Source organism: Pseudopodoces humilis, chromosome 2 (genome assembly GCF_049639895.1).
Source record: "Pseudopodoces humilis isolate 2021_Gansu_Grassland_sample_001 chromosome 2, ASM4963989v1, whole genome shotgun sequence".
Taxonomy (NCBI): Eukaryota; Metazoa; Chordata; class Aves; order Passeriformes; family Paridae; genus Pseudopodoces; species Pseudopodoces humilis.
In genome coordinates this window covers 89,258,491-89,274,810 of record NC_142201.1, presented here as the reverse complement: position 1 = coordinate 89,274,810, position 16,320 = coordinate 89,258,491, and the positions used below count along the sequence as shown (strand labels likewise).

Here is a 16,320-nt window from a genome sequence, read left to right as displayed (position 1 = left end):
GTAAATTCAATTACTATCCCCAAGTTCAGCCTGCTTTGCTGGTGACGGTAATCGCTTTGTGATCTCCCCCAGTCTCTGACTCAACCCGTGAACTTTTCATTCTCTCTCCCCTGCCCACTTGCGGAAGGGAGCGACAGAGCGGCGGCGGTGGGCGCCTGGCACCGGCCCAGGGCCACCCCACACACTCCAGAGCCCCTTCCTCGCCACCCCACACACTCCAGAGCCCCTTCCTCGCCACCCCACACACTCCAGAGCCCCTTCCTCGCCACCCCACACACTCCAGAGCCCCTTCCTCGCCACCCCACACACTCCAGAGCCCCTTCCTCGCCACCCCACACACTCCAGAGCCCCTTCCTCGCCACCCCACACACTCCAGAGCCCCTTCCTCGCCACCCCACACACTCCAGAGCCCCTTCCCGACCATCCCACACACTCCAGAGCCCGTTCCTCGCCATCCCGCGCGGAAGGGGCGGGAACAGCGGGGGGGAGGGGGGGTGTGAGCGGCGGCGCCGCCGATTGGTGGGAGGGCAGGGAGGGGGCGGAGCCCGGCTCCCGCGCGCTTCCCGCCGCCGCGTCGCCACGGCGACGGCGCGGGCCGCGCGGGGTGTCATGGCGGCGCCCGGCGCGGCGGTGAGTGAGGGGCCCGGGCGGCTTCGCGCCCTCTCCGCCGCCCGGCGCTGAGACCCTGCTTCTCTCCTTACCTCCCGCAGGAGCAGCGCTGGCTTCAGGCAGCTCGGGACTTCGTTCGCCGGGCGCTCCCGGGGCCAGACGGGCGGGAGCCGGCAGCGCTGGAAGGGGGGCTGCGGTGCCTGCGGAGCGCGGGCGGCGGGACGCTGCCGCTCGGCTACAGGTGTCAGCGGGGCGGAGAGGAGGGCACGGGGCGGGCGGGGGGGTCCGGTGCCCACGCGCGGCCTTCCCGGGAGCTCGGCACGGCTCGTTCCTGCGCCATGGCCGCCCCGGATGCCGACTGTGGGAGGGATGTTGTCAAACGGGGGTAACCGCACGCGTTTTTTGGCCTCGGCGCGCCCCCGGCCGCCCTTGCGGTGTGATCGAGCACCGTATCCGCCTGTCAGCGGTAGGTAGAGCGTGTAACCACAGCGGGACATCTCGCCGAGGCGCTGTACAGCGTTTGCACGGCAGCTTCCCGATGGCATCCTGCTGGCCCGCTCCTGGGCATGGTCTCCGAACCTCTTGGACGGCTGAGCTCAGCGTTCGAGTGTGAGCTCTTAAAAAGCGGGAGTCTAGGATAACGTGGTCCGTATTTTAGTTGATAAAAGGCTTTTGGGCGCTCACCGTCGTGAAAAACATGCAACTTGTTGGGAGATATCCGTATTGGAAAGTTTGGCTCGTCCACATCTTGCTCCAACTTGTAGGAGAATCGAAATCTCTGGCATGGCCTTTTGGCAGAAAAGGTCAACTGGAATTGATTAGGGATTTGTGACCCTTAACTAATAGTTAATAAATGCAGGTGGTTGATCTTTCACACCAGCTAAACCTATCTCATTTAAGCCATATTTTTTCCTGTGTATTTTATGATACTTAAACCAGACAGGGGTTTATAGTCAGGAGAATCTATAAAGAAGAGTTGAAGGTACTTGGTAGTTATCTCCTGTGAGGCCAGCGGTCTGTTGGTGAGCAGTGTGCTGCATCCACAGCTAACCACCAAGCTCTGGAGCACAAGGAAACAGTCTGTTTATTTCTGTGTGTGTTAACCATGAGCCAGTGTCCTGCTGTAGTTCTGGTTTCTCCCAAAAAGCACTCCACACATTTGACAAAAACACGAGTTTTTTGTCAAAAAGCACAGCACTGTGCTCTTGTGGATCAAGAGCACAGATCTTGTGGAGGTACCAGTATTATTCCTGGTGGTGCTCTGTCTCTGAAGATGGAGCAGTTTCAGCTAATGGAATTTCAACTAATCCCCTGTTCATTTTCCTGCAAAATGCATGGAAATAGTACCTGCCATAAATTTATGTCTTCAGATTAATTTTTCTATATCTAATTACTGTTTATTGCTGATTCAGACCCATCACTCATCTGGACTAATTTCTTGCTTTGAACTTTTGTTCCCTGACAAATCAAGTGAAACTCTTCAAATTCACACCCTTTGAATTTGATTATGTCCTGCAACTGAGCAAGTGGGTATTGTGAACAGAGCTCCAGTTTCACAACCTAAAATTGTCAGTGAAGCTCACTGGAAACCAGTACCAAAAGCGCAGGCTGGAGAATAGTTTGTGTTGTCTCTTTCAGTGTTGATATTAGGGTACTTTGCAAACTGAGTTCTTTGTACATCCTGCTATAATCTTGGTTTGGTTTTTTTGTGTTTGTTGTTTTTTTGTTTTGGTTTGGTTTTTTTTCTGTCTTCCAGTTTCATTTCCATCTCTGACCTCCAGCATCAGCAGCACATACCGTGCTGCAGCCATCTGAGCTGGAGCACTAACGAATTTAAGGAATGGTCTCATCAAGGACAAGGTGCTTTACCCACGCAGAGCACTTTGCCAAGGACTTACCTGATCCTGGTTGGCTACTTAGCAGATGGAAGGCAAGAAAACAAAGAAAAGCTGGTAGATGGTTGCCTGTATGTGAAGGACAATACCGGGATAATCCCATGTGAGGTATGTCCTCGGTCTGAGAGGTTCTGTGTTTATTCCCACTTCTGGGGCAGTGTCACAAACCACCAGGGGCTTCAGGTGTTCTGCCAGACTCTAGTGAAGGAAATAACATCTCTGTAACAGGCAGGAAAACAGCAAGCTCACGTCCTGGGCAGAGGATAGAACATGTGAAATGTGCCATTGGTAGGAGAGGAAATATTGAATGTACTGGCGTGGAAAAAAGAGACAGCTAGTACAGTTGTATTAAATTCACCACAATACAAGGTGGCCTGGGAGACCTTCCCACTCTTTGCTGAATTCCAGCTAGTGGAGCAGAGATAACTTTCTGTAGAGTTGTACTGTGTGTTCGGTGATGCCTTGATGACATACTTCCAGGAAATAATAGCTTGCATGACAGTTGACTTAAAAGCCTCCTGAAGGTAATTGCAGGTGGAGTCGAGATAACAAATAACCCCTAGAGTGGTGATGACAGAGCACTGCAGTTGTCCTTTCCAAGGAGACAAAGTCTAGGAAAAGGGAAAGGTTGTATTCTAACTGAAAACACAGGGGCAAAAGAAAGCATGCAAGAATTTTAGAACAATAGTCTGGAAAAAACTGAGCCTTGCAGTGAATTAATAATCACCTTTCTATGAGGTTATAACTGTAAACATAGTAGAGCTCAGCACATCTGTTCCAGGTTTGCATCTGGAAGGATGGAAGTTCTCTGTGCAAGGTAAGGGAGAGGGCAGAAAATGCTTCTCTCATTTAGTGGTGAAGCCTGGCAGTAGGACAGGAGTTTGTGATGCACATGCAAGGGTGTATTAGTAATGAACACTGTAAATAGTGCTGAGAAAACAAGCTGAAACCCATCTCAAACTTGAATCTCATTATCTTTTGGTTTAGCTCTTGCACTTTGAACTGGAGTGGCTGGAGTCACTGTTTGTCTTCCCGAGCTGGTCATACATACCACAGACAGACCAGAGTGCAGCAGGGTACTTGGAAATCCTGGTGGATCCAGTGCCAGTAAATGCCCCCAAGGAAGTACTTCACAGCATTCCAGTCACCTCCCCAGTGTCAGCTGAGCTGCTGCTTACCTCCAGGTAATAACATGCCCAACTCCACTAGCACTGTTACTTTGGCTTGGCATGAAGAACACTTGGCTTAGAAAGAGACAAATTCTATTTCTGCCACGTGTGAAAACATAGCAGTGAGTGGTGGAAGTAAAAGTTATACAAAAAGCTGCTTTTCTTTAATCATCTGTTTTCCAGGAAGTTTTTATTCTGGTATTTTATTTATTTTATTTTATTTATTATTGGTAGTTTTTATACTGTAATTTGAAAATAATAAGACCAATTGCAAGTATTTCAAGATGTAATTTCAAATTATAGAAAGAATATTAGAACAGTGTTGATTCAATGGTCTTAGAGGCTAAAATTCACTCTTGATTAGCACAACCTTTTTTTTTTTTAACCTTCAGTAAACCAAAAGTAAAAAAAAGTAATCCTACACTGTGTTATGATGTTAGTATGTGTCAAGTTCTTATCAGATTACTGAGGTAAAAGTGCCAGTGAAATGTCAACTGCTCGAAATAACTGTGCTTTAGTTTACAGTATGTGAAAATGAGCCAATGGAATTGCAAATCTTACTAAGTTGATAATTTCAAGTTGTGCTAGATCATGTTTTATCTTCTTTAGTACAGAATTCTTGGTGTAATTACAATAAAATGTCAGTAATTGTGCTGCTTTAGTTTCTTTTTAGTTATCTTTTGTTTTTATCAGGTTTATCTGCTTCTAAGAAAGTAATTTTAAGCGTAAGTGTTTGATTTAGCTCAAGAGACCTTTCTAAACAAGAAAACTATTTCCATATTTCAGTAAATGTCCTCAGGCTTTTAACATAAAGCTGCCTTGTTAATGACTGATATCTGACCAATTTTCCATGTTACAACAAAAATGTTACAATGAGGTGCAGACTACTGTGTGTCTACTACTGGCTGGGTTTTTTTAAGTCATAAAGTTAGGCAATTGTTTAGATGTTTTGGAATCCAGAATGGTTTTGTTCAGAGTAAGTGGGATGGTTATATTCAAGTCCAGTAGGAGCTGAAATGAAAATTGCAAACATAATTTTTTTTTTTTCGTCTTTTGAAATGTAGGTTTGAAGCAACAAGCAGGATTGATTCAATAAATATCATCTCTCTTGCCTCTCATCTACTTTCAGTTTTGCTGCTCTTTCACTCTGTGTCTGTTAGAAATACTCCATTGTTGCTTTCAGGCCTCTTGTTTATAGGCTTAGAGCTTCCACAGTGTTGTGTTCCATGGACCTACAAATCCAAGTTCTGTTTTCTGCAGAAGAATTGCTTATGACTTTTTTCTTCTCCTTTAGATGAACAATTAATTTCTTGTTTGTGGTAAAGCTTTTTATAACCTGGCTGTTGTCATGGAGTGTGTGAATTTGTTCTTCTGTTCATTTTGTCTTCAAATACTAAAATGCCAGAGGGATTTAGTATATAAAAGTTAAAGTACAAATTCTGTAGCCAAATATTGTTTTGAAAATCTCTCTGAGAGACTGACCATATTCACTTCGTTGTATCTGTTATTCCCAGAAAGTACATGCTGCATATTTATTTTGTTTTTTGGATACTTTTGAGTTTTCTTTCATCACTGATTTCAGTTGCCTCTTCAATTGCCCTCTAGGATTACATGTAAGAAAAGATCAAAGCTTACTTTAGCAGGGGAATTGACCAGACTCGGGCCTCTCCTTTGTGTTCACCACAAGACATTCTTCTTTCTGTTTCTGAAGTGCTTCGCCTCTGCAGTTTGTGTCCCTGTGCTGGTGCAAGTAAGTCCGTGGAATTTTGCACACAAATTCACTGGATTTGTGTATGTGCTAGCTGATTAATTCTTTGAAGCTTGCCATTGATTTCCCAGTTTGATTTATTCTTCCTTTTACTAGTGATGTCTTTTTAATTTCACCCAGTGTACAATAGTCTTGGTATGTAAGAAGTCTAGTTCTGTGCCCTGCAGAAGTACCATCCTTCTCCCTCATGCAGTTGAAGTGTCCCTGAATGTCTTTCAGCCCTTTTGCTAAGAGTTTGAGGAAAAGGGTTTTTTGTGTGGGATTATTTGGGTCAGGAAGATTTTTTTTCACTTGAGTTGATGCTGATGTTGCTTTTGGTTTCTCTGCTCTAGCAACCCAGCCAGCTGCTGTGGCATCATGTCTTCCAGCTGGGTCACAGGTACACAATCACAGGCCTGAGTATGTCCAGCCTGAAGAAATCTAGACAAATTGTGTTTGTCACCAGTGCTTCTTCCTGCCTTCTGCCCTACTGTGCAGAGCAGGTGAGGGAGCAGCCACTGGACAGTGCTTCACAAGGAGAATCCACTCAGAGTTCTTCCCTTGAGACTGCTGAGCAGCTCAGTTGCCCCTTGCAGCTGGGGGCTGAAGAGGAACAGCCAAGACCAACCAAAGAGTCCAAGATCATCTCCTATGTGGTAAGGATTCATAGGCTTAGCCTTCACCCACTCATGCACTGGGGTTTCAGCTCCTGACCTGCAAGGAGCATTATTTTCTTACTGCTCAGGCCTGTGAGTCTCTTATATTTTGGGACTCTCTACAGTCCTCTTACTTTCCGTTTGCTTTCTGTTTAGGGATTTGTCACCAAAATACTCAATGTCCAAGCCGGTCTCTTTTTACTGGATAACCAAGTCTGCTTGTGCCTTGCTTACCAGCCACTGCTGAACTCTGCACGGGGACTCCGACCGGGAGCCTGTGTGGAGGTCAGTTGAGATTTGTACGATTCAGTGGAAAAGGCTCAGGCCCTGGGGATGGCTTGTGAGTCTGTGGGTTAACAGAAGGCTATGGGAACATGGGAATTATTTCAGCAAGTATCTGGAACAAAGATCTTAATGCCTAGACTCAGTCATGAGAGTTGATATGATTATTATCTGATTACTCCCTAAACTGCTCGGTGCCTCAGGCCTGATTATAGACAATCCAGTAGAGTGAGAAAGGATTTAAGGTGGGGTCACAGTTTTGGGGAGTGGTGGCAGACTGCCTGTCTCTTCTCTTACACTCTGTGTTTGTGTATCCCAGCTCATCGATGTCCACCTCCTGCAGAAACCTCTGGTGTCCTTCCCTTTCACTGTACTCAGTGCTTGCCTGAGCAGCATGGTTGTACTGAAGAGTTTTTCAAGGCTCAGCACCCCCTACCAGCCACTGGCCTCTTCAGGAAATCTCTGCTTACAGCTGCTCTTCCGCTTCAATCTTGGAATGCCTCTGTACCTCTGGCTGGTGAGCCTCTTGGAGATGTTTGAGGAGAGGTGAGGACAATTCTTCTGAAGTCAGCTATGCCTAAATGTGCTTTTTAGGTTACCTGGGTGTCTTCTAGACCAAAGGATCACAAAATTACTGTGCTTGGGTACTACAAGCAGCAATTGCTTAGTTTATTGGCCTAAGTAAGCTATTTATCCAGACTTCACATCATGTCCAGTTGCTTGTTACCTTGCAGTTGCTCTTATGAGAAAAGCTGGTGCATTTTTCAGGTGCAGGGGAAGCAAAGGTCTTGGGAAGTTGTAGTGCTTTGGAGCATTGTGCTCACATAATCCTGCCGGGAAGGGGTTGTCCTGAAATACAGAAGCGCCATAGGGTGCTGCCTGCCATTGTGGTTTGCTTGGCAGATCAAGGTGGGCACTGAGGCTAAAGCTGGAAACTGGTGCTACATCACAGCTAATATAAAGGCTCTTGTGTCCTGACTGTGCACAGAAGCTGCAGCAGCTGCTCAGCGTATCGCTTTGAGATACTCTGAGTGTTGCCAGGAGTGTGATCATTTGAGAGTTTCTGTCTTGGCAGATTTTCCCACCCGTGGTTACCTCCAAGTCTTCCAGATGGCTTCCTGCTCTCCCTGATGCTGCACTCTATTCACAGGACAGCTGTGGGCCAGTTTTTGGGTTTACTTCTGGCTTCTGTTAGTGAAAATATATGTGTTTGTTCGGAAGTTACGGCTGATCAATGTCACTGCTGCCTTGGACTTTAAAGTATATGCATTTTACTTTCAGTCAGGTAACAGTTGATAGAATGTTCAGCATTCCTGTTCTTTACTGGCACTGTGGAATTTTGACATGCTACCAATAAAACGGCTTTAGTTTTGCCTTGAGAATTATGCTAGCTATAAGTTTCAGGTTTTATTATCTTTTCCACTTTCTTTAAAAGTGATTGTTCAGTCTTGGTACTGCTTAAAAATTGTTCCTGTGAGTGCTGTCTCTTTTCATTTGAGTTCACTTTCTGTCATATTTTGGCTGACAGTGTGATCACTTCCAGCTGTTCAAAAGCAGCAAGCTAAAATTGTGAAATTAATTCTACATGAGGGAAATACTGGAATAAAAATAGTCTGCGATTGTTTCTGACTTGTGATTTTTTTTGCATTCTGTGAAAGAAGGCCAAGTGTATCTAACATGAGTAATCGCAAAAGCCCAGCCAAAAGGCACGGAGATCCTTTTGTGTGGCTCAGAGGGAGATAATCTTCATGTTGTTTATTTTTCTGGCCATTTGAGTTTTGAGATTTTGGTAGTCTGTCAATTTCTGTGGATTTTCCTATTCCTTGTCTGCCCAGCATAATTTGCATTGTCCTTAAATGCTTTATTTTTTAATCACTTCATGGTTTTTGTGATCTCTTTAGTTCTTGTCCTATACAGCATATTCACTCAAAACAAGGAAGAGTCCCTGACTTAGGTGCAAGACTCACTAAAATGCAAGGACTGCTTTTGTGCTTTTAATAATAATCATAACTTCTTTTCAGGTTTTCTTGTTTCTTTGGGCACCGTCGACTGCTTAGCTCTACGCACCGAAACCCTGGAGCTGCTGAAAAGTTCCTTGTCCCCCTTCTGCAAGCTATGGCTCCAGACAGAGAGGAAGCAAGAGATATTTATAATGAAATTCTATCAAAAATACACCAATGTCCCCTGCAGAAAGTGAGTAAATGTTCTTTGAGCTGTTTCCTTTTTGTCTGATGGGAAGAAACTCAGCTGATTCATTCTTTCTTTCTTTTGTTCAAAGTATTTGACTCTGAGCCCTCCATGCCAGGCCCCATCTCTGTCTGCAGTTTGCCATGTGGCAGAGCAGAAGAGCTGGGAAGGCTTCAGCCCATCACAATTGCTTTCCCCCTTGGAGGCACAGCATATGGGCAGCCAGGAGCTGAATCGCAGACTGGCCTGGTCCTACTGCACGCTCTCAGCAGAAAGTTTCCAGCCCCAGCTGGTAAGTGCCTCATTCTCTTTCCTGTCTGTGCCTTGAGAGCTTCTGGTTCTCACCATGCCTTCCAGCACCCTGTCCAGTGCCTCTTCCTCCTGTTAGGGAATAACACTGCTTTTCTCACAGTGGCATGTTGTAAACAGACTGAATTTGAGCTGCTGCTACACACACTTTGATTTATGGCTTTCAAAGATAGGAATTGATTGATGCTCTTTGTAGCTTCTTTTTTGTTGTAGATACTCCTGGGTGTACTGAGGGTCTCCTCCAGGAGCAGTTCCCTCCTGCTGCAGGACAAGAGCAGCACGCTTTCCTGTGTGATCTCCCATAAGGATGGTAGCCCCTTTGCCCAGACAGCTCTCATAGGTATGTCCCACTAAACTGTATTTGAGTGCTGAGCTTTTTCTCTTCTGCCTTCCAGCTCCAAAACAAGGAAGAAGAGATGATGTGTGAACTGAGCTGTCACTGCCTGATCTCGTGACTTTAAAATGAGGATATTGACCTCATTGGTTTTATGTTCTTTTTTTATTTAGCTCAGCTCTTTTCTCTGATGCGTTTGCAGGATCACTCTTGCAGGTGGAAAACTACCAGATTGTAGTGGAGAGATTCCTTAAGACTGATTTTCCCTCCTGGGAACACCTGGAAAATCTGGAGCATGTGAGAAAGAAAAAAACTAGGTGAGTCCCTTTATTCAGGGTGCAGGTAAAATCATCACTTTCCAGTTCCATGAGTATTTTGGACTAAGGTACGGCTTCTTACCAACATAGCATTTCAGTGCCAAAGCAACTGTTCTTTGCTATTTGCATAAAATGAGCTCCTTCTCAGCAATAAAGCCATTATCTCCCTTTTGTTCATAATACATGCAGACTGAGAGCTGCCCTCCACTTCACTCTTTCCCGCTGCTCCTGCTGAGTACCTGTGTGGCACTCACCAGATGTGTTTTTCCCAGATAAGCATTTGTTTTGGACAGCCATGTGTCAAGAACAGGAAGTTTAACTGTTACCATTTGTCATTTCAGTGTCTATGTGCAGTTCTACTTTGAGGATGTTCAGGTTCTCCATGCTGCCGACAGACAAATCCAGAAAGACCTTAGGAGTGGAAACAGCTCCTGTTTGAGGAGGAAGAAAGATGGTAGCACAACATCTGACCTGGAAACCCCAGAGGCAAAAATGCTGAAATTGAAGGATCACAAGGCAGATAGTGGCAGAGATGAGAGCTGTCAGGGAGGCCAGAGCAGCACTGGAACAACAAGCTGTGTATCTCACCTGTTCTTGGTTACCCAGAAAGAGGGTCTCATGCTGCGCAATTACCAACTGCCTGCAGAAGAGAATGAAGCACAGGAGCTTCTTTCCAAGAAGCAGAGCAGTTTCCAAGCCACAGTGCTGTGGCTGGGCAGACCACAGCTTTGGAGCCACCCCAGAGAAATTGGGAATCTATCAGAGCTGGAAGAGACTGGCTGTGATGGAGAAGAGGGTGTGACGCAGCAAGAAGTGAGACATCTTTGGGGTGTGGTTTGATAAGGCCAGAAGGTGGCTCCTCAGTGAGCCTGTGGTAATTTAGTATCAGTGGGAAAGTGATTTCTGTGTTGGGTACAGTTGTGTGTTTGTGCCAGCAAATTCCTTCTTTCACTCCAAGCAAGTTCCATCTCCTCTCTGTCACCTTCCTGTAAATGCATCTGCCTTCTCTTACTCTTGGTGGTGCTAACCTTACTTCTCAATCAAGACATCCTCTGGGCTGGGCTTGCTCTCTTTTTACTGTGTTTTTCATTCCGTACCTAACAGTTCTCATCACCTTCTTCTCTCTTGTCCCTTTCCCCACCAGGCACTACTGCTCTTTATGGGAAAATCTCTGCGATGGTTTCCATTCCTGCACGTGGATGGACTGTATCGCTTCATTGTGCCCTGCTGCTCGGTAAGAAAGAAGTTGTGCTCTTCTCTCTTGGAGACTTTTGCTGAACTGCATGTGGGAGTCAAGGACTCAGAGGGTGACTAAGCTGTTTTTGAGGTTTGGAATTTCCTCCTGTCTTTCCAAGAAACTGCTTTCATTCTGTCTTTGATTAAAACTTTCAGAGCTCTGAGTTCAGTGAAATTTTTTTATTTGTTCTGTAAACCATTGTTCTTCACGTTTTCCCTATATAACTTTAATCTCCATCCTTCTAATAGTCTTCTGTTTTGCCTTATCACTCTTATCTCAGGACTTGGAAGTGTTTGACAAGCTCTATTTTTCACCTGTGCCAGCAACATTCCCGGGCAGGCCATCCTGCCCCCTGTGCCTGCCTGTCCAAGATAGCTGGCACTTACAGCATGAGACCTGGATCTCCTGTCTGCCTGAGCGCCAGGTATGCAGTGTCTTACTTGTGCAGGGCTTTCACAGCCTACTTGTATATCTCTCCAAAGCTATCTAGAAAATTATCACTGCAGAGTATCTTGGTGAGACTGTTCTGCTCTAAGTCCCATCAGGGGCTGCTGCTGGGCTTCACATTTTCCTGCTTCAGAATTCATCTTGAGAGGAAGCAAGAGTTGTGTGACCTAGCTCTGAGCATGCAGAGCTTGTCTTTTCTGCTTTGATTGGGGATGCCTGTAAACTGCAACCCATCTGAGGCTGTGTCTCCCTCACTTCTAGCTGACAGCCATGTCAGTGCTGACAGGCATGGACCAGAGAATTGCCTCCATTCCAGAAGTGCTTAGCAGCAGGTATGTTGGTCTGCCCCAAATGAAAAGTGACTGTGTCCTAGGGAATGGCTCTGTGTTAATTTTTATTGGGAAGTGCCGTATTAAACTGTGGTGAAATATCCACCCTAGGAATATGGTTTGAAAAAATTTGGAAATTTTTTTTGAAAAACATTAGAAAAAAAATTTGCACTACTATGTGCAAGTAGTCCAGACTTCTCCTATTCTGGTTATTGAAGCTAAAGGGATTGTAGGTAGTAGACAAAACTGCAAAATGGTGTCTAGAAAATGTCCAGCTAATTCAGCTACTGATGGTGTGGACTAAGTCCCAAAGGTGTCTTCCAAATTCCTGTCAGAAATGGAAACAAGCACAGCAGGGAATATCAGACTGAATGTAATTTTTTTGTTGTTGTTGGTTGGTTTTTGTGGTTTTGTTTTGGTTTGGGTTTTTTTTTGTTTGTTTGCTCTTCTGGGAGAAGGGTTAGGGTTGCTCAAACATATACTAAGATTAGAAGCTTTTCAGTTCAAAGCATGTTTAATCTGGGGTGACATGCATGTCCACTGGAATTTTGACCATTGCTTTATGAAAAACTATGTTATCTTTCCTCTAATTCAGGAAAACAGGTAGGAGTTTAGCAGATAGGAGTTTAGCTGATAGGAAGCCTGAAGCAGCAGAAAACAGGGTAAAGGCGCCTCTTGTTCCTGGGAGGGGTAGGCTGCAGCAAGCTTCAGGTGATAGGTGCTCAAGGGTAGGTTCCCCAGAAACTGGGCTTAAGCAACAATGCTCCTCCACTTTGTGGCAATCTTGAAATCAGGCCTTCTTCCACTCCCTTTGTCTTCAGGCAGGGCAGAAATCCTGGTCTGCTCTCAGTTTCACAGGTTCCCTTGTTTCTTTCTGTGGTGAGATCGTGGAGAGGACCTTGTGTGCCTCTCCCAAGAATGAGAAGCCATCTGTGACTGCTGGCCTTCCAAAGCAGAAAGGTAAGATTGTGGCAGCCTGTTGAGAAGCAGCAGATTTGTTCTTTCTTTTTTTCTGCTTCAGAGAGTCAATGCACTTGGCTAAGTGTGCTGCTGTGTCTGGGAATAGTGGAAGTGTGCCGGGGTGTTGCATCCTCTTGCATGTCAAAGGCCTTGGAAACTGTACAGTGTGTATGTGGAGATGGGAATGGGAATGCAGTATCCAGAAAACTTGGGAGGTGAAACAGTGATAGCCTCATTGTGATGGGAGGAAAAACCCCTCTAACAGGCCCAGCTTAGTGACAGGCCATGCTGCCTGTGTGAGTGAGCTCATGGTCTGTGTGGTTCTGTGCCTCCTCAGGAACTCTGCTGTCCAGGGATCACAGTGTAAAGCTCAGCGTCTCAGTTGCTTCAGGCTCCCCTGTTGTCATGGACATTTACATTACTGCCACCTACCTGCAGCATCTCCGGGGTTTGCTACCTGGAGCCAAGATCCTCTTCCAGAACTTGGAACGCAAGATCTCAAGGTGCTCCTGTCTTTAGAGCCCTGATCTCTCTTACTGTCTCTGAAACCATCTCTTAATCTGACCTCCCATGTGGACTTTCCTCATCACTTGTCCAAACCTTCATGTCTCCCAATCCCTTACCATAAATTATTTTCCTACAATGTTATAAATGAAGATCAGCCCAGCCATCCCAAGAAAACCTGAGTGTTTGGTTTCTATGAGCTCTTTCTGACGTCTACTATTTCATATTGCAGATTCCATAATGTTTATTGCATATACATTGCCGCCAGCTGCGTGAGCATTGTATCTCTGCCAGCTTCTCACCTACCTTTTCCTTCTAGGTAAGTGTTGAGTCTGTTCTCATGTTACAGTGTCCCAAAAAAGGCTTCTGTGTTCTAAGCTTCTCAAATTCCTATTTTTTCTAGTCCTGCAGGAGAAGCCTCATCCCCCTCATTAGTGTTTCTGTCCAACTTGAGACCTCAGCTGAAAAACCTTGCCCAGGCCCGGATTTTATGCCACTTGTCCTGTGTACTGACTGTGTGCCTGCAGTGGATTTGCTCACTTTGCAGCTGCATCTTCAAAGAGGTATTCAAGCTTCCACAAACATAATTTGTGAGAGGTCTTGCAGATTTTTTTACTCTAACACATCCTTTGCTACTATGTAGAAGAAATGAGGGTTCCTATTTCAATTGTTAACACTCTTTCCAGTGTCTGAGAAGGACTTGGATATTAGAAAGGGACCAAAGTGATAACTGATTAGAAGTATTAGAAGATCTGATGCCAGGCAGGCTGGATGAAGTGAGGATACTGAAGAGGACAATCCTACTCTGTTAACGCTCTGCTCTTCCCATGTTCACTGCTATTGGGGATCAGTACCTTGCAGTAGATGATTTTTTTCCCCATGTAAACTCTTCCCAGGATACTCATTGGAAATGCAATGAAATTCTTTATACCTTTGCATATTTAATTAGGGAAGGGTTAAAATAAGCAGTGGCCTTTCACTCTCTCACTTACAGCACCCATACATAGCTGTAGCTTTGTTCTTTCTTCAGGGGAGGTGCACCCGACACAATCCTCCATGTCCATCACAAACAGGAGTGAGGCAAGCCAGTGCACGGTAAGTGCTGTAGGGATTTGGTATAGGAAGAGGTGGGGAGGAGGGAACAAATTACACCACAAACAGGAGGGGGAATATCATATCAAGGATGGGATGTGGAGAGAATAGCAAAGATGGAGTTACCACATCTGAGATGTGAACAAACTCTCTACTGAGAGCTGTTGTCTGGGGTGTGACCCTTGTGAGGGAGCCAGGCATTGTCCTGTCCCCCCTCTGATCCCAGTCCACTTGCTGTCTGCACAGGGTGCTGGTGGAGGATGGAACAGGTGAAGCGCTGGTGCTGTGCAGGAATGAACATGTGGCAGCAGTGCTGGGCCTGAGCCTTCTCGAGTGGGAAGCTGTGCAGAGCTGTGTGCGGAGCAGGGGCAGTGTGTGCATTCAGCACGGCGAAGCTCCTGGAACAGGGGTGAGTGGGTTATTCCAGGAGTAGTTGCAGCCTGCTGGGCTCAAGTCTCAGCTGGACAGGATTTCCCTTTGCTCTGGGTGTTCCAGAGCCTCCCTCTGAACACTCTCTGGCAACTCACTCTTCCCTTCCTCAGTGTCTAGAGGAACCCGAGGATCTTGTTGCTTGTTACCTAAGGAGTCTCTGCAGGAGTCCTCTCATATGTCGCCCTATCCTGTTGGATTTCAGCCTAGACAGAAAGCCCTCCAAGATCCTGCAGCCTGGTAAGCAAGTACTGGTGGCTTTTCTAATATTTAGTGTGGGAAGGACGGGAGGAGGCATCTCATCAGGCTGGGGAAGGAGAGGTGCCTTCACTGCCCACAAAGCAAGATCTTTGAAGGATTTTCCTGGAATTTTGATTTCTGTAGTGTAGAACTAAGTTGTGTCTTAGTAGATCCATGGCTATGAAAGTAGAGAAAAAATATGACAGAAATCACTAGAACAATTTCTCTATTTCACACAGAAACATAAAACTGTTTTTGAGAAATATTCCCATTTTCTGGGACAGAAGTAATACAATAACTCAGAGTTATTGTGCTGACCTCTCAAATCACATGGCTTTTGACTTTAGATGGGACAGCATGTAATGTCAATAGTAGGCCTGGAAATCCTCACCTGGAAATGAACACTGAAGTGTTCTGAATTAATGAATGCTGAGGTCCAAGCTCATGCTGCAACAGCTGTGCAGTTGCTGTGTTAAGGGGACATCCTTCACACCGGTTCTTCTGGCTGTTTGCACACATATCTAGAGCTTAAGTTTGAGTGCAGGTGCTACAGGGGTTGATTTGCTAAGCTCACCAGAGGATGCTCTGCAGTGGAGACTGTTTCTGGCTGTCATGTATGCTGTCCATAAAGGCAGGTTGCTGATACTGATAGAGGATACAAAATTCAGTGCATCAGCTCCGTGAGCACATATTGTTTCACAGTGTAGAAAGTCTGTTTCCTCCAAGTTTGGAGGGATACTGAAAAATACATTCATCTGCCTATATCCTGGAATCATTCATCATGCTGTCCTTTGATGTTTAGCAGATGCCAAGCATCTGCTGCAAGAATTTCCCTCCCCCAGCAGCTTCTGCAGTTGTGGGCTAGAGCAGAGCCAGAGCCCTGTACTGAGTTGGTTCCCATTGTATCTTTCTCCTGCAGCTCCCCTGCAGCTGCGGAATTTTCACTGTGGTGAAGTGGAGTTCGTGTCACAAGTGGGGCCTCGTCTGAGCCTGCTGTGCCTGAAGGTGGAGGAAGTGGGACAAGATGCCTTACACTACCTGAACAGCCAGAGGATGAGCAGGACATCCAGTTCCTGCTGAGTGGGAGCCACTGCTTAATATCTCTCCCAGTGGACGAGGAATTATGGAAATCTGCTGGGATCGGGAGCTTTTTTAATCTCCTTTCCAGTAGGAGCATGAGCCCGTGAGCACAGGGTGAAGCAGGCAGGCAAGCAGCTGCTGTGACTTGTGGAATTCCTGAACAGTCACTCTAGGCCATTGTCAACCAGTGATACTGGGCTACATTTTGGAAGAGAGATGTTCACTGCTTTCTATGTGACAGCTCTTGGGCCTGGGGCACACAGTGTGTGCATTTTGTGTGGTAGTATCTACTAAATAAAGCTATGAAAATATTACTTAAAGAGCTCTGTATCTGTTTTAGTATCTATTTCAGTATTCAGGTTTAATTGCTATGTGGTGACCATTAACAAAACTATCCAGTTCCCACAGGGTATGGTCTTCTTAACCTAACTGAAATGATTGAAATTACACTTTTAAAGCATCTCCTTCAAGAAGAGAAGTGAATAAGCTGCTTTTTG

General features: G+C 45.7%; 1 protein-coding gene across 1 annotated transcript; it reads left to right on the top strand.

The window, feature by feature from the left end:
• The first annotated feature begins 600 nt into the window (after positions 1 to 600).
• On the top strand, positions 601 to 16,137 carry CTC1 (CST telomere replication complex component 1). The gene is made up of 24 exons (XM_014253282.2): positions 601 to 630; positions 711 to 850; positions 2,366 to 2,612; positions 3,492 to 3,688; positions 5,279 to 5,423; positions 5,774 to 6,076; positions 6,233 to 6,361; positions 6,678 to 6,904; positions 8,380 to 8,551; positions 8,637 to 8,837; positions 9,068 to 9,194; positions 9,391 to 9,505; positions 9,847 to 10,318; positions 10,650 to 10,739; positions 11,023 to 11,166; positions 11,451 to 11,521; positions 12,369 to 12,478; positions 12,816 to 12,981; positions 13,215 to 13,301; positions 13,386 to 13,545; positions 14,013 to 14,077; positions 14,321 to 14,483; positions 14,617 to 14,743; positions 15,663 to 16,137. Exons 1-24 carry the CDS (start codon positions 610 to 612, stop codon positions 15,821 to 15,823), a joined length of 3,840 nt encoding a protein of 1,279 aa, XP_014108757.2. The 5' UTR covers positions 601 to 609; the 3' UTR covers positions 15,824 to 16,137.
• Positions 16,138 to 16,320: the final 183 nt, after the last annotated feature.

Coding starts and splice junctions, on each gene's coding strand:
- CTC1 (XM_014253282.2), top strand. CDS start 610: ATGGCGGCGCCCGGCGCGGCG. Junction 10,740..11,022: donor TCATTGTGCCCTGCTGCTCG/GTAAGAAAGAAG, acceptor CTCTTATCTCAG/GACTTGGAAGTGTTTGACAA. Junction 12,479..12,815: donor TGGCCTTCCAAAGCAGAAAG/GTAAGATTGTGG, acceptor GTGCCTCCTCAG/GAACTCTGCTGTCCAGGGAT.